The sequence below is a fragment of the Tachyglossus aculeatus genome, unplaced genomic scaffold (assembly GCF_015852505.1).
Source record: "Tachyglossus aculeatus isolate mTacAcu1 unplaced genomic scaffold, mTacAcu1.pri scaffold_145_arrow_ctg1, whole genome shotgun sequence".
In the NCBI taxonomy this organism is placed as follows: Eukaryota; Metazoa; Chordata; class Mammalia; order Monotremata; family Tachyglossidae; genus Tachyglossus; species Tachyglossus aculeatus.
In genome coordinates, this window is record NW_024044869.1 from 655,008 (window position 1) to 676,751 (window position 21,744).

Here is a 21,744-nt window from a genome sequence, read left to right on the forward strand (position 1 = left end):
AGGGAAGGGCAGGGACGGAAGGGAAAGGAATGGAAAGGAAAGAATGGAAAGGAGGGAAATGGAAAGGAAAGGAAAGGAAAGGAAAGGAAAGAAAAGGAAAGGAAAGGAAAAGAAAGGAAAGGAAAGGAAAGGAAAGGAGAGGAGAGGAGAGAAAAGGAAAGGAAAGGAATGGAAAGGAATGGAAAGGAGAGAAAAGGAAAGGAAAGAAAATAAAAAAAGGAGAGAATAGGAGAGGAAAGGAAAGGAACAGAATGGAAAGGAAGGGAAAAGAGAGGAGAGAAAAGTAGAGAAAAGGAAAGGAAAGGAGAGAAAAGTAGAGAAAAGGAAAGGAAAGGAGGGAAAAAGAGAAAAGGAGAGGAAAAGAAAGGAGAGGAGAGGAAAGGAGAGGAAAAGGAAAGGAGAAGAAAGAAAACTAGAGGAAAAGGAAAGGGAAAGCAAAAGAAGAAGGGAAGGGAAGGGAAGGGGAGAGGACAGGAAGGGAAGGGGAAAAGGAAAAGGAAGGAAAGGAAAGGAGAGGAAAGGAAATGAGAGGAAAGGAGAGGAAAGGAAGGAAAGGAAAGGAAAGGAAAGGAAAGGAAAGGAAAGGAAAGGAAAGGAAAGGAAAGGAAAGGAAAGGAAAGGAAAGGAAAGGAAAGGAAAAAGGAAAGGAAAGAGAAGAGGAAGGGGAAGATGCGGTGAAATCCAAGAGTGAAAAAGGCAATTTTTTCCTGCTCCTTTTCCGAAGCGTCGGGAGGCGAAGCCTGACCCCTGCTGGACACACCGGGAACCTGCCCACCCATCTCTCTTCCTCCTCCTCCTTCTCCGGGCGCTCACTACAGAGCCCTGCACCTCGGAAGCGCTCAGTAAATGCCACCGATGATTGACAGATTGATTGATGCCTCCCCCTCTAGCCTCTCAGCTCGCTCGCTGTGGGCAGGGACCGTCTCTGCTTATTCTACTCCCAAGCGCTTAGTACAGTGCGCTGCACAGAAGCAGCGTTCAGTAAATACCACCGATGATTGATTGATTGATTGATTGATGCCTCCCCCGTGGGGGGCCGGGGGCCGTGTCTACCCACTCTGCTGTACCGCTGTTGGGTAGGGACCGTCTCTATATGTTGCCAACTTGTACTTCCCAAGCGCTTAGTACAATGCTCTGCACACAGGAAGCACTCAATAAATATGATGGAATGAATGAATGCTGTACTGGACTCTCCCAAGCGCTCGGTCCAGCGTTCCGCACACAGGAGGCGCTCAATAAAGGAAAGAAAAGGAAAAAAGGAGAGAATAGGAGAGGAAAGGAACGGAAAGGAAGGGAAAGGAGAGGAGAGAAAAGGAGAGAAAAGGAAAGGAAGGGAAGGGAAGGAAAGGGAAGGGAAGGGAAGGGGGGGGAAGGGAAGGGAAGGGAAGGGAAGGGAAGGGAAGGAAAGGAAAGGAAAGGAAAGGAAAGGAAAGGAAAGGAAAGGAAAGGAAAGGAAAGGAAAGGAAAGGAAAGGGAAGGAAAGGAAAGGAGAGAAAAAGAGAAAAGGAGAGGAAAGGAGAGGAAAGGAAAGGAAAGGAAAGGAAAGGAAAGGAAAGGAAAGGAAAGGAAAGGAAAGGAAAGGAAAGGAGAGAAAAAGAGAAAAGGAGAGGAAAGGAGAGGAAAGGAGAGGAAAGGAAAGGAAAGGAAAGGAAAGGAAAGGAAAGGAAAGGAAAGGAAAGGAAAGGAAAGGAGAGAAAAAGAGAAAAGGAGAGAAAAGGAGAGGAAAGGAGAGGAAAGGAGAGGAAAGGAAAGGAAAGGAAAGGAAAGGAAAGGAAAGGAACGGAGAGGAAAGGAGAGGAAAGGAAAGGAAAGGAAAGGAAAGGAAAGGAAAGGAAAGGAAAGGAAAGGAAAGGAAAGGAAAGGAAAGGAAAGGAGAGAAAACGAGAAAAGGAGAGGAAAGGAGAGGAAAGGAGAGGAAAGGAGAGGAAAGGAGAGGAAAGGAAAGGAAAGGAAAGGAAAGGAAAGGAAAGGAAAGGAAAGGAAAGGAAAGGAGAAAAGGAGAGGAAAGGAGAGGAAAGAAGAGGAAAGGAGAGGAAAGGAGAGGAAAGAAGAGGAGAGGAAAGGAAAGGAAAGGAGAGGAAAGGAGAGGAAAGGAGAGGAAAGGAGAGAAAAGGAAAGGAAAGGAAAGGAAAGGAACGGAAAGGAAAGGAAAGGAAAGGAAAGGAGATTTTCATGCACCAATCGGGGGGAGACACGGGATCCTCAGCCTAAGGGGAAAGGGGGAGCGGGGTTTGAGTCCCCGTTTTACAGAGGGGGGAAACTGAGGCCCAGACAAGGGAAGTGACTCACCCAAGGTCACACAGCAGACAAGCGGCAGAGCAGAATTGGAACTCAGGTCCTCAGACGCCCAGCCCCGGGCTCGACTCACTGGGCCGCACTGCTTAATAATAATGATGGCATTTATTAAGCACTTATTATGCGCCAAGCACTGTTCTAAGCGCTGGGGAGGTTACATGGTGATCAGGTTGTCCCCCGGGGGCCCACACTCTTAATCCCCATTTTCCAGATGAGGGAACTGAGGCCCAGAGAAGGGAAGTGACTTGCCCAAAGTCACACAGCTGGCAGGTGGCACAGCTGGAATTTGAACCCATGACCTCTGACTCCACATAATAATAATAATGATGGCACTTATTAAGCGCTTACTACGTACCAAGCACTGTTCTAAGCGCTGGGGAGGTTACAAGGTGATGAGGTTGTCCCCCGGGGGGCTTACAGTCTTCATCCCCATTTTCCAGATGAGGAAACTGAGGCCCAGAGAAGTGAAGTGACTTGACCAAAGTCACATGGCTGTCAATTGGTGGAGCCGGAATTTGAACCCATGACCTCTGACTCCAAATAATAATAATAATAATAATGGCATTTATTAAGCGCTTACTATGTGCCAAGCACTGCTCTAAGCGCTGGGGAGGTTACACGGTGATCAGGCTGTCCCACAGGCGGGCTCACAGTCTTCATCCCCATTTTCCAGTTGAGGGAACTGAGGCCCAGAGAAGGGAAGTGACTTGCCCAAAGTCACACAGCTGGCAGGTGGCAGAGCTGGAATTTGAACCCATGACCTCTGACTCCAAATAATAATAATAATGATGGCATTTATTAAGCGCTTACTATGTGCAAAGCACCGTTCTAAGCGCTGGGGAGGTTACAAGGTGATCAGGTTGTCCCACGGGGGGGGGTCACAGTCTTCATCCCCATTTTCCAGATGAGGGAACTGAGGCCCAGAGAAGTCTGATCTCTGAGGCCCAGAGAAGTCAGGCCCTGATGTCTCTGTGGGGGGGCCGGAGTCTCTCAGAGGGTCGGTGTCTCTCAGGGGGCCAATGTCTCTCAGGGGGCCTGTGTCTCTCTGAGGGCTGATGTCTCTGTGGGGGGCCGGGGTCTCTCAGAGGTTCGGGGTCTCTCAGGGGGCCAATGTCTCTCAGGGGAGCCTGTGTCTCTGTGGGGGGACCAGGGTCTCTCAGAGGGCCCATGTCTCTCAGGGAGCTGATATCTCTGTGAGGAGTCCGGGGTCTCTCAGAGGTTTGGTGTCTCTCAGGGGGCCTTTGTCTCTGTGGCGGGGCCTGTGTCTCTCAGGGGGCCAATGTCTCTCAGAGGGCTGATGTCTCTGTGGGGTGGTCGGGGTCTCTCAGAGGTTCGGTGTCTCTCAGGGGGCCAATGTCTCTCTGAGGGCTGATGTCTCTGTGAGGAGGCCGGGGTCTCTCAGAGGTTTGGTGTCTCTCAGGGGGCCCATGTCTCTCAGGGTGCCTGTGTCTCTCTGAGGGCTGATGTCTCTATGGGGGGCCAGCGTCTCTCAGGGGGCCAATGTCTCTCAGGGGACCTGTGTCTCTCTGAGGGCTGATGTCTCTGTTGGGGGGGCCAGGGTCTCTCAGAGGTTCGGTGTCTCTTACGGGGCCTGTGTCTCTCTGAGGGATGATGTCTCTGTGGGGGGCAGGGGTCTCTCAGGGTGTCTGTGTCTCTCAGGGAGCCAATGTCTCTCAGGGGGCCTGTGTCTCTGTGGGGGGGGGCCGGGGTCTCTCAGGGTGCCTGTGTCTCTCAGGGGGCCAATGTCTCTCAGGGGGCCTGTGTCTCTCTGAGGGCTGATGTCTCTGTTGGGGGGGCCAGGGTCTCTCAGAGGTTCGGTGTCTCTCAGGGGGCCTGTGTCTCTCTGAGGGATGATGTCTCTGTGGCGGGCCGGGGTCTCTCAGGGTGTCTGTGTCTCTCAGGGGCCAATGTCTCTCAGGGGGCCTGCGTCACTGTGGGGGGGCCCGGGGTCTCTCAGGGTGTCTGTGTCTCTCAGGGGGCCAATGTCTCTCAGGGGGCCGGGGTCTCTCAGAGGGCTGTCTCTATGGGGGGCCGGGGTCTCTCAGTGGCTCGGTGTCTCTCAGGGGGCCAATGTCTCTCAGGGGGCCTGTGTCTCTCTGAGGGATGTTGTCTCTGTGGGGGGCCGGGGTCTCTCAGGGTGTCTGTGTCTCTCAGGGGGCCAATGTCTCTCAGGGGGCCTGTGTCTCTCTGAGGGCTGATGTCTCGGGGGGGGCGGGGTCTCTCAGAGGTTTGGTGTCTCTCAGGGGTCCAGTGTCTCTCAAGGGGCTTGTGTCTCTGTGGGGGGGAGGATAATGTCTCTCAGGAGGCTGATATCTCCATGGGGGAGCCATGTTCTCCCAGGGGACCAATGTCTCTCAGGGGGCCGGGGTCTCTCTGAGGGCTGATGTCTCTGTGAGGAGGCCGGGGTCACTCAGAGGTTTGGTGTCTCTCAGGGGGCCAATGTCTCTCAGGGGGCCTGTGTCTCTCTGAGGGCTGATGTCTCTATGGGGGGCCAGCGTCTCTCAGGGGGCCAATGTCTCTCAGGGGGCCTGTGTCTCTCTGAGGGCTGATGTCTCTGTGTGGGGGGGCCAGGGTCTCTCAGAGGTTCGGTGTCTCTCACGGGGCCTGTGTCTCTCTGAGGGATGATGTCTCTGTGGGGGGCCGGGGTCTCTCAGGGTGTCTGTGTCTCTCAGGGAGCCAATGTCTCTCAGGGGGCCTGTGTCTCTCTGAGGGATGATGTCTCTGTGGGGGCCTGGGTCTCTCAGGGTGTCTGTGTCTCTCAGTAGCCAATGTCTCTCAGGGGGCCTGCGTCTCTGTGGGGGGGCCCGGGGTCTCTCAGGGTGTCTGTGTCTCTCAGGGGGCCAGGGTCTCTCAGAGGGCTGATGTCTCTGTAGGGGGGTCGGGGGTCTCTCAGAGGTTCGGGGTCTCTCAGGAGGCCTGTGTCTCTGTGAGGGGGCAATGTCTCTCAGGAGGCTGATATCTCTGTAGGAGAGCCATGGTCTCTCAGGGGACCAATGTCTCTCAGGGGGCCTGTATCTCTCTGAGGGCTGATGTCTCTGTGGGGGGGGTTGGGGTCTCTCAGAGGCTGGGTGTCTCTCAGGGGGCCTGTGTCTCTCTGAGGGCTGATGTCTCTGTGGGGGACCGGGGTCTCTCAGAGGTTCGGTGTCTCTCAGGGGGCCAATGTCTCTCAGGGGGCCAGTATCTCTCAGAGGGCTGATGTCTCTGTGGGGGGGCCAGGGTCTCGCAGAGGTTCGGTGTCTCTCACGGGGCCTGTGTCTCTCTGAGGGATGATGTCTCTGTGGGGGGCCGGGGTCTCTCAGGGTGTCTGTGTCTCTCAGGGGCCATTGTCTCTCAGGGGCCGGTGTCTCTCAGGGGGCTGGTGTCTCTGTGGTGGGGCTGGGGTCTCTCAGAGGTTCGGTGTCTCTCAGGAGGCCAATGTCTCTCAGGAAGCTGATGTCTCTGTGATGAGGCCGGAGTCTCTCAGCCGTTCGGTGTCTCTCAGGGGGCCAATGTCTCTCAGGGGGCCAGTGTCTCTGTGAGGGGCCGGGGTCTCTGTGGGGGACCGGAATCTCTCAGCGGCTCCATGTCTCTCAGGGGGCCTGTGTCTCTCAGGGGGCTGGTGTCTCTGGGGGGGCCAGGGTCTCTCAGAGGTTTGGTGTCTCTCAGGGGGCCAATGTCTCTCAGGAGGCAGATGTCTCTGTGGGGGAGACAGGGTATCTCAGAGGTTTGGTGTCTCTCAGGGGGCCCATGTCTCTCAGGGGGCTTGTGTCTCTCACGGGGATTGTGTCTCTGTGGGGGGCTGGTATCTCTCAGGGGGCCGGGGTCTCTCAGGGGGCCTGTGTCTCTCAGGGGGTCTGTGTCTCTCTGGACGCCTGTGTCTCTGTGGGGGGGCTGGTGTCTCTCAGGGGGGCAATGTCTCTCAGGGGGCCTGTGTCTCTCAGGGGGCCTGTGTCTCTGTGGGGAGGTCGGTGTCCCTCAGGGGGCCAATGTCTCTCAGGGGGCCTGTGTCTCTCAGGGGGCCTGTGTCTCTGTGGGGGGGCCGGTGTCTCTCAGGGGGCCAATGTCTCTCAGGGGGATTGTGTCTCTGTGGGGGGGCCGGTGTCTCTCAGGGGGTCTGTGTCTCTCTGGGCGCCTGTGTCTCTGTGGGGGGGCTGGTGTCTCTCAGGGGGGCAATGTCTCTCAGGGGGCCTGTGTCTCTCAGGTGGTCTGTGTCTCTCTGTGCACCTGTGTCTCTGTGGGGGGCCGGTGTCTCTCAGGGGGGCAATGTCTCTCAGGAGGCCTGTGTCTCTCAGGGGGCCTGTGTCTCTGTGGGGGGGGCCGGTGTCTCTCAGGGGGCCAATGTCTCCCAGGGGGCCTGTGTCTCTCAGGGGGATTGTGTCTCTGTGGGGGGGCCGGTGTCTCTCAGGGGGCCAATGTCTCTCTGGGGGCCTGTGTCTCTCAGGGGCCAATGTCTCTCAGGGGAACAATGTCTCTCAGGGGGATTGTGTCTCTGTGAGGGGGCCGGTGTCTCTCAGGGGGCCTGTGTCTCTCAGGGGGATTGTGTCTCTGTGGGGGGGCCGGTGTCTCTCAGGGTGCCAATGTCTCTCAGGGGGCCGGTGTCTCTCAGGGGCCTGTGTCTCTCAGGGGGATTGTGTCTCTGTGGGGGGCCGGTTTCTCTCAGGGGGCCAATGTCTCTCAGGGGGTCTGTGTCTCTCAGGGGGCCTGTGCCTCTCAGGGGGAGTGTGTCTCTGTGGAGGAGCCGGTGTCTCTCAGGGGGCCAATGTCTCTCAGGGGGAGTGTGTCTCTGTGGAGGGGCCGGTGTCTCTCAGGGGGCCAATGTCTCTCAGGGGGCCTGTGTCTCTGTGGGGGGGGCCGGGGTCTCTCAGGGGGGCCAATGTCTCTCAGGTGGCCTGTGTCTATAGGAGAGGAGGAGGAGGAGCACTGTGTTTAGGAGAAGGAGGAGCACTGTCTTAGGAGCAGCTGTAACCCAGCATGTGCTCAGAACCCTGTTATTATTATAATTATTACTATTGTCATCATTATTATTATTATTATTATTATTATTAGGAGCAGAAGGGGCACTGTTCTAGGAGCCAGGGGAGCACTGTCTTAATGAGTGGGAGGAGGAGGAGGAGGAGGAGCACTGTCTTAGGAGCAGCTGGACCCCAGCATGTGCTTAGAACACTGTTATTAGTAGTAGCAGTACTATTATTATTATTACTATTATCGTTATTATTATTACTATTATTATTCTTCTTATTAGGAGCAGGAGGGGCACTGTTCTAGGAGTCAGGGGAGCACTGTCTTAAGGAGCGGGAGGAGGAGGAGGAGCACTGTCTTAGGAGCAGCTGGACCCCAGCATGTGCTTAGAACACTTATTATTAGTAGTAGTACTATTATTATTATTACTATTATCGTTATTATCATTACTATCATTATTATTCTTATTAGGAGCAGGAGGTGCACTGTTCGAGGAGCCAGGGGAGCACTGTCTTAAGGAGCGGGAGGAGGAGAAGGAGGAGGAGCACTGTCTTAGGAGCAGCTGGACCCCAGCATGTGCTTAGAACACTGTTATTATTAGTAGTAGTACTATTAGTATTATTACTATTATCGTTATTATTATTACTATTATTCTTCTTCTTATTAGGAGCAGGAGGGGCACTGTTCGAGGAGCCATGGGAGCACTGTCTTAAGGAGAGGGAAGAGGAGGAGCACTGTCTTAGGAGCAGCTGGACCCCAGCATGTGCTTAGAACACTGGTATTATTAGTAGTAGTACTATTATTATTATTACTATTATCGCTATTATTATTATTATCACTAATATCATTATTATAATTAGGAGCAGGAGGAGCAGGAGGAGCACTGCCCTAGGAGCCGGGGGAGCACTGTTATTATAATCATTACTACTATTATTATTAATGTTGGCAACATCTAGAGACGGTGCCTACCCAACAGCGGGCTCACAGTCTAGAAGGGGGAGACAGACAACAAAAGAAAACATATTAACAAAATAAAATAAATAGAATATATACAAATAAAATAAATAGAGTAATTCATTCATTCATTCCATCGTATTTATTGAGCGCTTACTGTGCGCAGAGCACTGTACTAAGGGCTAGGGAAGTCCAAGTCGGCAACATCTAGAGACGGTCCCTACCCAACAGTGGGCTCACAGTCTAGAAGGGGGAGACAGACAACAAAACATATTAACAAAATAAAATAAATAGAATATGTACAAATAAAATAGAGTAATTCATTCATTCATTCCATCGTATTTATTGAGCGCTTACTGTGTGCAGAGCACTGTACTAAGAGCTTGGGAAGTCCAAGTCGGCAACATCTAGAGACGGTCCCTACCCAACAGCGGGCTCACAGTCTAGAAGGGGGAGACAGACAACGAAACAAAACATATTAACAAAATAAAATAAATAGAATAAATATGCACAAATAAAATAAATAGAGTAATAAATCCGTACAAACATATAAACATCTATACAGGTGCTGTGGGGAGGGGAACGAGGTAAGGCGGGGCGGGGAGAGGAAGGAGAGGGGTTCTGTCTGGGAAGGCCTCCCGGAGGAGGCCTTATTATTATTGTTATTATTGTTATTATTATTATGGCTAATACTATTATGACTATGGTCGTTATTATTATTATTATTACTATTACCATTAGTATCACTAGGAGCAGGAGGAGCACTGCCCTGGGAGCCGGGGGAGCACTGTTTTTATAATCATTCCTACTATTATTATTGCTATTATCATTAGTAGTAGTAGTATTACCATTATTATCACAATTATTATTCTTATTAGGGGCGGGAGGCGCACTGCTCTAGGTGTCAGAAGTGGGAGGAGGAGGAGGAGCACTGTCTTAGGAGCAGCTGGACCCCAGCATGTGCTTAGAACAGTGTTATTATTATTATAACTACTATTATTATGACTATTATCATTATTATTAATATGACTACTATTATTATGACTATTATCGTTATTATTATTATGACTACTATTATTATGACTATTATCGCCCTTATTATTATTACTATTACCGTTATTATCACTAGGAGCAGGAGGAGCACTGCCCTAGGAGCCGGGGGAGCACTGTTATTATAATCATTCCTACTATTATTATTACTATTACCATTAGTAGTATTACCATTATTATCACTATTATTATTCTTATTAGGGGCGGGAGGCGCACTGCTCTAGGTGTCAGAAGTGGGAGGAGGAGGAGGAGCACTGTCTTAGGAGCAGCTGGACCCCAGCATGTGCTTAGAACAGTGTTATTATTATTATAACTACTATTATTATGACTATTATCATTATTATTAATATGGCTACTATTATTATGACTACTATCGTTATTATTATTATGACTACTATTACTATGACTATTATCGTTATTATTATTATTATTACTATTACCATTATTATCACTTGGAGCAGGAGGAGCACTGCCCTAGGAGCCGGGGGAGCACTGTTATTATAATCATTCCTACTATTATTATTACTATTACCATTAGTAGTAGTAGTATTACCATTATTATTACTATTATTATTCTTATTAGGGGAGGGAGGTGCACTGTTCTAGGAGTCAAGGGAGCACTGTATTAAGGAGCGGGAGGAGGAGGAGCACTGTCTTAGGAGCAGCTGGACCCCTGCATGTGCTTAGAACAGTGTTATTATCATTATGACTACTATTATTATGACTATTATCCATATTATTATTATGACTACTATTATTATGACTAGTATCGTTATTATTAGTATTACTATTACCATTATTATCACAAGGAGCAGGAGGAGCACTGCCCTAGGAGCTGGGGGAGCACTGTTATTATAATCATTCCTACTATTATTATTGCTATTATCATTAGTAGTAGTAGTATTACTATTATTATTACTATTATTATTCTTATTAGGGGCGGGAGGCGCACTGTCCTAGGAGTCAGGGGAGCACTGTCTTAAGGAGCGGGAGGAGGAGCACTGTCTTAGGAGCAGCTGGACCCCAGCATGTGCTTTGAACACTGTTATTATTATTATGACTACTATTATTACGACTATTATCATTATTGTTATAATTATGACTACTATTATTATGACTATTATCGTCCTTATTATTATTACTATTATCATTATTATCACTAGAAGCAGGAGGAGCACTGCCCTAGGAGCCGGGGGAGCACTGTTATTATAATCATTACTACTATTATTATTACTATTATCATTAGTAGTAGTAGTATTACCATTATTATTACTATTATTATTCTTATTAGGGGCGGGGGGAGCACTGTCTTAGGAGCAGCTGGACCCCTGCATGTGCTTAGAACAGTTATTATCATTATTATTATGGCCATTATTATTACTATCATTCTATTAGTATTATTCTATTAGTAATATTCTAATAATAATACTAATATAATATAATAGTATAATATACTAATATAATACTAATACCATATGCTATAATATATACTATAATACTAATATAATAATATTATTATACTATTAATAATATAATAATGACATTACTACTGTCTCCAGGAGCAACTGCACCCCCAGCATGTGTTAGAACAGCGCTTGGCACACAGGAAGCGCTTCATAAATATTATTATAATTATCATCATCATTATTATTATTACTAATCATATCAATAATCCCCTGCCCGCCTGGACCTCTGCCCTCTGACCTTTGACCTCCAACGGCCGCCGGCGCCTGCTCCGCCGGAGTGCGCAGGCGCAAAGGCGCGCCCCCCCCTTGACCTCTGACCGCCAATGGCCGCCGGAGTGCGCAGGCGCAAAGGCGCGCCCCCCCCGGCGCCCTGACCTCTGACCTCCAAAGGCCGTCGGCTCCTGCTCCGCCGGAGTGCGCAGGCGCAAAGGCGCGCGCACTACGGCGGCCCGCGAGGGGCGGGGGCCAAAAGCGGAAGGGGCGGGGCTAAAGGGGATGTAGGCGTGGCCATGCGCGAGGGGCGTGGTTAGAGTGTGTGTGTGCTGGTCACGTGATGGGGGCGGGGCTAGAGGTGATGTGGGCGGGGCTAGAGGAGTGATGGACTACATTAATATATAATAATAATAATAATAATAATAATAATAATAATGGCATTTGTTAAGCGCTTACTATGTGCGAAGCACTGTTCTAAGCGCTGGGGAGGTTACAAGGTGATCAGGTTGTCCCCCGGGGGGCTCACGGTCTTCATCCCCATTTTCCAGATGAGGTAACTGAGGCACAGAGAAGTTAATAATAATAATGACAGCATTTGTTAAGCGCTTACTATGTGCCAAGCACTGTTCTAAGCACAGGGGAGGTTACAAGGTGATCAGGCTGTCCCACGGCGGTCTTCATCCCCATTTTCCAGATGAGGTAACTGAGGCACAGAGAAGTTAATAATAATAATAATAATGATGGCATTTGTTAAGCACTTACTATGTGCGAAGCACTGTTCTAAGCGCTGGGGAGGTTACAAGGTGATGAGGTTGTCCCACGCGGGGCTCACGGTCTCCATCCCCATCTTCCAGATGAGGGAACTGAGGCCCAGAGAAGTGAAGTGACTGGCCCAAAGCCACACAGCGGACAAGGGCCGGGATTCGAACCCAGGACCTCGGACTCCAAAGCCCGGCCTCTTTCCACTGGGCCACGCTGCTTCTCCGCGAATGGATGGATGACTTTCTCCGGGCCGTTCTGCCCTCGGCCTTCATCCGCCAACTTCCTAAGGATGGAGACGCTGTAAGAGACCCCACTCGTCAAGCGCTCAGTACAGTGCTCGGCACGCAGTAAGCGCTCAATAAATACGATTGATTGAATGAATGAATGAATGAATGGTACGTGTGACGCCGACGGCCTCCCCCCCCCGTTCTGCAGGACGCCTCGACAGTCCGGCTACTGTTTGGGCGCCCCACTGTTGGGGGGTCGGGCGGAGGCTGAGAGGACTAGAGAGGGAACCAGGGAAGGGAGGAGTGAGGGGAGGAATAAAGAAGCCGCGTGACTAGAGCCCAGGCTCAGCTCAGAAGGTCCTGGGTGCGAATCCCGGACTCCGCCTCTCGTCGGCTGTGTGACCTTGGAAGAGTCCCTTCCCTTCTCTGGGCCTCAGTTCCCTCAGCTGGAGAATGGGGATGAAGACTGGGAGCTGCCCGGCTGTGTGACCTTGGAACAGTCCCTTCGCTTCTCTGGGCCTCAGTTCCCTCATCTGGAAAATGGGGATGGAGACTGGGAGCCCCCCGGGCTGTGTGACCTTGGAAGAGTCCCTTCCCTTCTCTGGGCCTCAGTTCCCTCATCTGGAAAATGGGGATGAAGACTGGGAGCCCCCCCCCCCCCCCCCCCCCCCCGGCTGTGTGACCTTGGAAGAGTCCCTTCGCTTCTCTGGGCCTCAGTTCCCTCATCTGGAGAATGGGGATGAAGACTGGGAGCCCCCCAGCTGTGTGACCTTGGAAGAGTCCCTTCGCTTCTCTGGGCCTCAGTTCCCTCATCTGGAAAATGGGGATGAAGACTGGGAGCCCCCCCGGCTGTGTGACCTTGGAAGAGTCCCTTCGCTTCTCTGGGCCTCAGTTCCCTCATCTGCAAAATGGGGATGAAGACTGGGAGCCCCCCCGGCTGTGTGACCTTGGAAGAGTCCCTTCGCTTCTCTGGGCCTCAGTTCCCTCATCTGGAAAATGGGGATGAAGACTGGGAGCCGCCCGACTGTGTGACCTTGGAAGAGTCCTTTTGCTTCTCTGGGCCTCAGTTCCCTCATCTGGAAAATGGGGATGAAGACTGGGAGCCCCCTGGCAGTGTGACCTTGGACGAGTCCCTTCCCTTCTCTGGGCCTCAGTTCCCTCATCTGGAAAATGGGGATGAAGACTGGGACCCCCCCCCCCCCCGGCTGTGTGACCTTGGAAGAGTCCCTTCGCTTCTCTGGGCCTCAGTTCCCTCATCTGGAAAATGGGGATGAAGACTGGGAGCCACCCAGGCTGTGTGACCTTGGAAGAGTCCCTTCCCTTCTCTGGGCCTCAGTTCCCTCATCTGGAGAATGGGGATGACGACTGGGAGCCCCCCGGCTGTGTGACCTTGGAAGAGTCCCTTTGCTTCTCTGGGCCTCAGTTCCCTCATCTGGAAAATGGGGATGAAGACCGGGAGCCCCCCGGCTGTGTGACCTTGGAAGAGTCCCTTCGCTTATCTGGGCCTCAGTTCCCTCATCTGGAAAATGGGAATAAAGACTGGGAGCCCCCCCCCACCAGCTGTGTGACCTTGGAAGAGTCCCTTCGCTTCTCTGGGCCTCGGTTCCCTCATCTGGAAAATGGGGATGAAGACTGGGAGCCCCCCGCCCGGCTGTGTGACCTTGGAAGAGTCCCTTCGCTTCTCTGGGCCTCAGTTCCCTCATCTGGAAAATGGGGATGAAGACTGGGAGGCCCCCCCCGGCTGTGTGACCTTGGAAGAGTCCCTTCGCTTCTCTGGGCCTCAGTTCCCTCATCTGGAAAATGGGGATGAAGACCGGGAGCCCCCCGGGGGACAACCTGATGACCCCGTCTCTCCCCCAGCGCTTAGAACAGTGCTCGGCACATAATAAGCGCTTAACAAGTACCATCATGATTATCATTTCCCCTCTCCCTCCTTCCTTTCTCCTAATAATAATAATAATAATAATAATAATAGCATTTATTAAGCACTTACTATGTGCAAAGCACTGTTCCAAGCACTGGGGAGGTTACAAGGTGATCAGGTTGTCCCACGGCGGGGGCTCCCAGTCTTCCTCCCCATTTTACAGATGAGGAAACTGAGGCCCAGAGAAGTGACTTGCCCAAAGTCACCCAGCTGACAATCGGCGGAGCCGGGATTTGAACCCAGGACCTCGGACTCCAAAGCCCGGGCTCTTTCCGCTGAGCCCCGCCGCTTCTCTGTCTTCTCTTCCCTGTCGTCTCCCAAGCGCTTAGCACAGTGCTCTGCCCACAGTGAGCGCTCAATAAATATAAATGACTGACTGACTGACTCTCCCTTACCCCCTTTCAGCACAGCCTGGGCGTCCGAAGGTGGTGGGTTCGAATCCCGGCTCCGCCGCTTGTCAGCTGGGTGACCTTGGGTAAGTCACTTCCCTCCTCCGGGCCTCAGTTTCCTCTTCTGTCAAACGGGGATGGGGACCGGGATTCCCGCGGGGGACGGGGCCTGGGGCTGACCCGATTTGCCAGGATCCCCCCCAGCGCTTAGTACAGTGCCTGGCACATAGCAAGCGCTTCACAAACACCGCAGTCATGATGTCTCCTCTCCCCGCCTTCTTCCTCCCCCTTTCCTCTGGCCCCTCTCCTTTTCTTCTCTTCCCTGCCCTTTCTCCTTCCTTCTCTCCTCGTTTCTCCCTTTCTCTCCCCCTCCTTCTCTTTTCCTCTTTTCTCCCCATCCTTCTCTCCCCTTTCTTCTCTTCCCTTTCCTCCCTCTTTCCACCCCTTTCTCCTCTTTCCCTTTTCCATTTCTCCTCTCCTCTTTTCCTTCTCCCTTCTCCTTTCCCCTCCCTCTCCTTCCCCCCTTTCTTATCCTCCCTTTCCTTCTTCTCCCCCCTTTCCTCTCCTCTTTCCCCCTTTTCTCCCCTTTCCCTTCTCCTTTTCTTCTCTTTTCTCCTCTTTCCTTCTCCCCTTTCCTTTCTCCCCTCTCCTCTTTTCCTTCTTCCCTTTCTTCTTTTTCTCCCCTTTCTTCTCTTTTCTCCCCCCTTTCCCTCCCCTTTCTTCTCTTCTCCCCTTTTCTCCTTTCTCCTCCCTTTCTTTCTCCCCTTTTCCTTCCCACTTCTCCTTTCCCCTCTTCTCCCTTCTTCTCCTTTCCCCTCTTCTCCTTCTCCCCTTTCCTTCTTCTCCCCCCTTTCCTCTCCTCTTTCCCCCTATTCTCCCCTTTCCCTTCTCCTTTTCTTCTCTTTTCTCCTCTTTCCTTCTCCCCTATCCTTTCTCCCCTCTCCTCTTTTCCTTCTTCCCTTTCCTTTCTCCCCTCTCCTCTCTTCCTTCTTCCCTTTCCTTTCTCCCCTCTCCTCTCTTCCTTCTTCCCTTTCTTTTCTCCCCTTTCTTCTCTTTTCTCCCCCCTTTCCCTCCCCTTTCTTCTCTTCTCCCCTCTTTTCTCCCCTTTCTCCTCCCTTTCTTTCCCTTTCCCCTTCCTTCTCTTTTCTCCCTTCTCCTTCCCCTTTCTTTCCCTTCCCCTCTTCTCTTTTCTCCCCTTTCTTTCCCTTTCCCACTTCCCTCTCTTCTTTTCTCCCCTTTCTTTTCTCTTTCTCCTCCTTTCTTTCCCTGCCCCCCTTTCCTCTCTTCTCTCCCCTTTCCTCTTTTCTCCTTTCTTTCCCTTTCCCCCCTCCTCTCTTTTCTCCCTTTCTTTCCCTTTCCCCTCTTCTCTTTTCTCCCCTTTCCTCTCTTTTCTCCCCATCCCCTCTCCTCTTTCCCTTTCCTCTCTTCTCTCCCCTTTCTTTCCCTTTCCTCTCTTCTCTTTTCTACTCTTTCTCCTTCTCCCCTTTCTTTCCCTTTCCTCTCGTCTTTTCTCTCCCTTTCACCCCTCCTCTTTTTCTTCTTCTCCCCCTGCTTCTCTCATTTCTCCCCTTTCCCCTTTTTTCCCCTTTCACATCTCCCCTTCTCTTTTCTCCTCCTTCTTCTCCCTTTTGCCCTTTCTCCTCTCCTCTTTTTCTTCTTCTCCCCTTTTTCTCTTTTCTCTCCCTTTCCCCTTTCCTTTCTCCTTTTTTCCCCTTTCACATCTCCCCTTCTCTTTTCTCCTCCTTCTCCCTTTTGCCCTTTCTCCTCTCCTCTTTTTCTTCTCTTTCTTTTCTCCTTTTTTCTCTCCCCTTTCATTCATTCATTCAATCGTATTTATTGAGCGCTTACTGTGTGCAGAGCACTATACTAAGCGCTTGGAAAGTCCAAGTCGGCAACATATAGAGACAGTCCCTACCTGATAGTGGGCTCACAGTCTAGAAGGGGGAGACGGAGAACAAAACCAAACATATTAACAAAATAAAATCAATCAATCAATCAATCGTATTTATTGAGCGCTTCCTGTGTGCAGAGCACTGGACTAAGCGCTTGGGAAGTCCAAGTTGGCAACATCTAGGGACGGTCCCTACCTAACAGTGGGCTCACAGTCTAGAAGGGGGAGACGGAGAACAAAACAAAACATATTAACGAAATAAAATAAATAAAATAAATATGTACAAATAAAATAGAGTAATAAATACATGCAAACATAGATCAATCAATCAATCGTATTTATTGAGCGCTTCCTGTGTGCAGAGCACTGTACTAAGCGCTGGGGAAGTACAAGTCGGCAACATCTAGAGCCGGTCCCTACCCGACAGTGGGCTCACAGTCTAAAACGGGGAGACGGAGAACAAAACCAAACATACTAACAGAATAAAATAAATAGAATAGATATGTACAAGTAAAATAAATAAATAATCAATCAATTGTATTTATTGAGTGCTTACTGTGTGCAGAGCACTGGACTAAGCGCTTGGGAAGTCCAAGTTGGCAACATATAGAGCCGGTCCCTACCCGACAGTGGGCTCACAGTCTAGAAGGGGGAGACGGAGAACAAAACCAAACATACTAACGAAATAAAATAAATAGAATAGATATGTACAAGTAGAATAAATAAATAAATAGAGTAATAAATATATATATATATACAGGTGCTGTTGTCTGTGAAGAAGCGGGAACAGCGGCCAGTTTTGACCTCGGATGGGTCCCTCGGTTGAGTCCGTGAGGGAAATACGCTTTGATGATGATGATGATGATGACGATGGCATTTACTAGGCGCTTACTACTATCATCATCAATCGTATTTATTGAGCGCTTACTCTGTGCAGAGCACTGTACTAAGCGCTTGGGAAGTACAAATTGGCAACATATAGAGACAGTCCCTACCCAACAGTGGGCTCACACTACTACTACTAAGAATAATAATAATAATAATAATGGCATTTGTTAAGCGCTTACTACGTGCCAAGCACTGTTCTAAGCGCTGGGGGGGATACAAGGTGATCAGCAAGTGCAAAGCACTGTTCTAAGCGCCGGGGCTCAGTGGAAAGAGCCCGGGCTTCGGAGTCAGAGGTCCTGGGTTCCAATCCCGGCTCCACCCCGTGTCCGCTGTGTGACCTTGGGCGAGTCACTTCACTTCCCTGCGCCTCAGTGACCTCATCTGTCAAATGGGGATGAAGACTGTGAGCCCCTCAGCCTGATCACCTTGTCTCCACCCCAGCGCTCAGACCAGTGCTTTGCACATAGTAAGCGCTTAATAAATGCCCTCATTATTATTAATTGTTATTACAAGGCGATCAGGTTGTCCCACAAGGGGCTCGCCGTCAATCCCCGTTTGACAGATGGGGGAACTGAGGCCCGGAGAAGTGAAGGGCCCTTTCCCCCTCTCTTCTTTTTTCCCCTTTCATCATCAATCGTCATCATCATCATCAATCGTATTTGTTGAGCTCTTCCTGTGTGCAGAGCGCTGTACTAAGCGCTTGGGAAGTCCAAGTTGGCAACATAGAGAGACGGTCCCTACCCAACAGTGGGCTCACAGTCTAAAAGGGGGAGACAGAGAACAAAACCACTTCTCTCCTTTTCTCTTTTCTGCTTTCTTCTCCCTTTTGTCCTTTCTCCTCTCCTTTTTTTCTCTCCCCTTTCCCCTCTTCTCTTTTCTCCGCTATCCTTTCTCCTCTCTTCTTTTCCCCCTTTCCCTTCTCTTTTCTCCCCCTTCTGCTCCCCTTTGCCTCCTCTCCTCGTTTTCTTCTCTCCTTTTTCCCCTTTCCCTTCTCTTTTCTCCCTTCTTCTCTTCCCTCCCTTCTTCTTTTCTCCTCTTTCTTCTCCCTTTTGCCCCTTCTCCTCTCCTCTTTTTCTTCTCCTCTTTCTTTTCTGCTTTTTTCTCTCCCCTTTCCTCTTTCCTTTCTCCTCTCTTTTTTCCCCTTTCACTTCTCCCCATCTTTTCTCTTTTCTGCTCTTTCACCTCTCCTTTTTCATCTCATTTCTCCGCTTTCTTTTCTCCTTTTTTCTCTCCCCTTTCCCCTCTTCTCTTTTCTCCGCTTTCCTTTCTCCTCTCTTCTTTTCCCCCTTTCCCTTCTCTTTTCTCCCCCTTCTGCTCCCCTTTGCCTCCTCTCCTCTTTTCTTCTCTCCTTTTTCCCCTTTCCCTTCTCTTTTCTCCCTTCTTTTCTCCTCTTTCTTCTCCCTTTTGCCCCTTCTCCTCTCCTCGTTTTCTTCTCCTCTTTCTTTTCTCCTTTTTTCTCTCCCCTTTCCTTCCTCCTCTCTTCTTTTTTCCCCTTTCACTTCTCCCCGTCTTTTCTCTTTTCTGCTCCTTCTCCTCTCCTTTTTCATCTCATTTCTCCGCTTTCTTTTCTCCTTTTTTCCTCTCCCCTTTCCCCTCTTCTCTTTTCTCCGCTATCCTTTCTCCTCTCTTCTTTTCCCCCTTTCCCTTCTCTTTTCTCCTCTTCTGCTCCCCTTTGCCTCCTCTCCTTTCTTCTCTCCTTTTCCCCTTTCCCTTCTCTTTTCTCCCTTCTTTTCTCCTCTTTCTTCTCCCTTTTGCCCCTTCTCTCCTCTTTTTCTTCTCCTCTTTCTTTTCTCCTTTTTTCTCTCCCCTTTCCCCTTTCCTTTCTCCTCTCTTTTTTCCCCTTTCACTTCTCCCCGTCTTTTCTCTTGTCTGCTCCTTCTCCTCTCCTTTTTCATCTCATTTCTCCGCTTTCTTTTCTCCTTTTTTTCTCTCCCCTTTCCCCTCTTCTCTTTTCTCCGCTTTCCTTTCTCCTCTCTTCTTTTCCCCCTTTCCCTTCTCTTTTCTCCCCCTTCTGCTCCCCTTTGCCTCCTCTCCTCTTTTTCTTCTCTGCTTTTTCCCCTTTCCCTTCTCTTTTCTCCCTTCTTCTCTTCCCTCCCTTCTTCTTTTCTCCTTTCTTCTCCCTTTTGCCCCTTCTCTCCTCTTTTTCTTCTCCTCTTTCTTTTCTCCTTTTTTCTCTCCCCTTTCCCCTTTCCTTTCTCCTCTCTTTTTTCCCCTTTCACTTCTCCCCGTCTTTTCTCTTGTCTGCTCCTTCTCCTCTCCTTTTTCATCTCATTTCTCCGCTTTCTTTTCTCCTTTTTTTCCTCTCCCCTTTCCCCTCTTCTCTTTTCTCCGCTATCCTTTCTCCTCTCTTATTTTCCCCCTTTCCCTTCTCTTTTCTCCCCCTTCTGCTCCCCTTTGCCTCCTCTCCTCTTTTTCTTCTCTTTTTCCCCTTTCCCTTCTCTTCCCTCCCTTCTTTTCTCCTCTTTCTTCTCCCTTTCGCCCCTTCTCCTCTCCTCTTTTTCTTCTCCTCTTTCTTTTCTCCTTTTTTCTCTCCCCTTTCCCTTCTCCTCTCTTCTTTTTTCCCCTTTCACTTCTCCCCGTCTTTTCTCTTGTCTGCTCCTTCTCCTCTCCTTTTTCATCTCATTTCTCCGCTTTCTTTTCTCCTTTTTTTCCTCTCCCCTTTCCCCTCTTCTCTTTTCTCCGCTATCCTTTCTCCCCTCTTCTTTTCCCCCTTCCCCTTCTCTTTTCTCCCCCTTCTGCTCCCCTTTGCCTCCTCTCCTCTTTTTCTTCTCTCCTTTTTCCACTTTCCCTTCTTTCTCCCTTCTTCTTTTCTCCTTTCTTCTCCCTTTTGCCCCTTCTCCTCTCCTCTTTTTCTTCTCCTCTTTCTTTTCTCCTTTTTTCTCTCCCCTTTCCTTTCTCTTTTTTCCCCTTTCACTTCTCCCCGTCCTTTCTCTTTTCTGCTCTTTCTCCTCTCCTTTTTCATCTCATTTCTCCGCTTTCTTTTCGCCTTTTTTCCTCTCCCCTTCCCCCTCTTCTCTTTTCTCCACTATCCTTTCTCCCCTCTTCTTTTCCCCCTTTCCCTTCTCTTTTCTCCCCTTCTGCTCCCCTTTGCCTCTTCTCTTTTTCTTCTCCCCTTTCTTTTCTCCTTTTTCCCCTTTCCCTTCTCTTTTCTCCCTTCTTCTCTTCCCTCCCTTCTTCTTTTCTCCTCTTTCTCCTTCTCCCCTTTCTTCTCTCGTTTCTCCTTTCTTTTCCTTTTTCTCCCTTTTCCTTTCCTCTCTTCTCTCCTCCCTTTCTCCTGTCGTCTTTTCCTTCATCTTCTCCTCCCCTTTCTTCCCTTTCCTTTCTTCCCTCTCCATTTTCCCCCTTTCCCTCCCTTTCTCCTCCTTGTGCAGTGCCCCCATAGCCGGCCGCGCATGCGCAGTGCGTCCTGCGCGGAAGGGGGGAGGGGAATTCCTGGCCGGCCGCGCCTGCGCACTGCGTCCCCGCGTGGACGGAGGGGGTTTCCTGGCCGATCGCGCCTGCGCACTACTTCCCCGCGCGGAGGGGGAGGGGATGTTGGTTTTGTGCCGTCCGCGCCTGCGCACTGCGTCCCCGCGCGGACCGGGGGGGGGGAGGGGTTGGAGCTTGGCCGGCCGCGCCTGCGCACTGCGCCCCCGCGCGGAGGGGGTGTGTGTGTGTGTGTGTGGAGCTTGGCCAGCCGCGCCTGCGCACTGCGTCCCCGCGCGGAGGGGGGGTGGTTGGTTCTGGGCCGGCCGCGCCTGCGCACTGCGCCCCCGCGCGGAGGGGAGGGGGTTGGAGCTTGGCCAGCCGCGCCTGCGCACTGCGTCCCCGCGCGGAGTGGGGGGAGGGCTTGGAGCTTGGCGTGCCGCGCCTGCGCACTGCGCCCCCGCGCGGCGGAGGTGGGGAGGGGTTGGTCCTTGGCCGGCCGCGCCTGCGCGGTGCATCCTCTCACGAAGGACGCGGGAGGGGGTGGGGGTGTTGGTTTTTGTCCAGCTGCGCATGCGCGCATTGCGTCCCCACGCGGGGGGGGTGGGGTGTTGATTTTTGGCCGGCAGCGCCTGCGCGCATTGCGTCCCCGCGCTCCCGCGGGGGGACTGTTGGGTTCTTGTCCAGCCGCGCATGCGCACACTGCGTTCCCGCGCGGGGGGAGGGGGTTGGGGATTTTTGCCGCCGCGCCTGCGCACTGCGTGCCCGCGCGGAGCCGGAGGTGGGTGGGAGGGGGGGTTGAGAGCGTCCGGGCGAGGCTGAGCGCGCGTGCGCGGCGCCCGAGGGGGGGGGGGAGGAGGGGGGGCGGGGGGGGCCGGGGTGGGGCCGCGCGGCGATGCGGGCGGGCGGGCCGCGGGCTCGGCCTGGCTGCCGGTGCGGGGGCGCGCGCGGGCGCGGGAGCGGGCGCGCGCAGGGGGGCGGGGGCGGGGGCTGAGGCGGCGCGGGAGCAGCAGCAGCCGCCGCCAACGCCGCCGCCCGCACCGTCACCGGCCGCCTCCTCCTCCTCCTCCTCCGCCGCCGCCGCCGTCGTCCTTCCGTCTTTCTTCCGTCCTTCTCCTCCTCCTCCTCCGCCGCCGATTCAGGTAACGCGGGGCCGCTCTTCCCTCCCTCCCTTCCTCCTCCTCTGTCCCCCCCCCGCCCCTCACCCTGCTCCCTTTGGCTCCGCCCCTCCTCCCCTTAGCCCCGCCCCTTCCTCCTTTTTCCTCCCTGTAGCCCCGCCCCTCGCGTTTTCCTTTTAGCTCCGCCCACCCCTGCAGCCCCGCCCCCTCCCTTTAGCCCCGCC

The 21,744-nt window shown here is 51.8% G+C and overlaps 2 protein-coding genes across 2 annotated transcripts in view; one reads left to right on the plus strand and one right to left on the minus strand.

Moving 5' to 3' along the window:
* Positions 1-21,744, minus strand: part of LOC119923127 (basic salivary proline-rich protein 2-like) — an 89,504-nt gene that overhangs the window by 67,248 nt on the left and 512 nt on the right. Inside the window, exons 2-4 of the mRNA XM_038742658.1 lie at positions 20,856-21,329; positions 11,079-11,189; positions 10,942-10,967 (exon numbers count right to left, since the gene is read on the minus strand). Of these exons, the coding sequence (XP_038598586.1) occupies positions 10,942-10,967; positions 11,079-11,189; positions 20,856-21,329 (611 nt within the window). The remainder of the gene's footprint in view (positions 1-10,941; positions 10,968-11,078; positions 11,190-20,855; positions 21,330-21,744) is intronic.
* Positions 21,520-21,744, plus strand: part of SPIN1 (spindlin 1) — a 52,379-nt gene continuing 52,154 nt past the window's right edge. The window contains exon 1 of the mRNA XM_038742654.1: positions 21,520-21,544. The gene's annotated coding sequence lies outside the window, so the exon portion shown is untranslated. The remainder of the gene's footprint in view (positions 21,545-21,744) is intronic.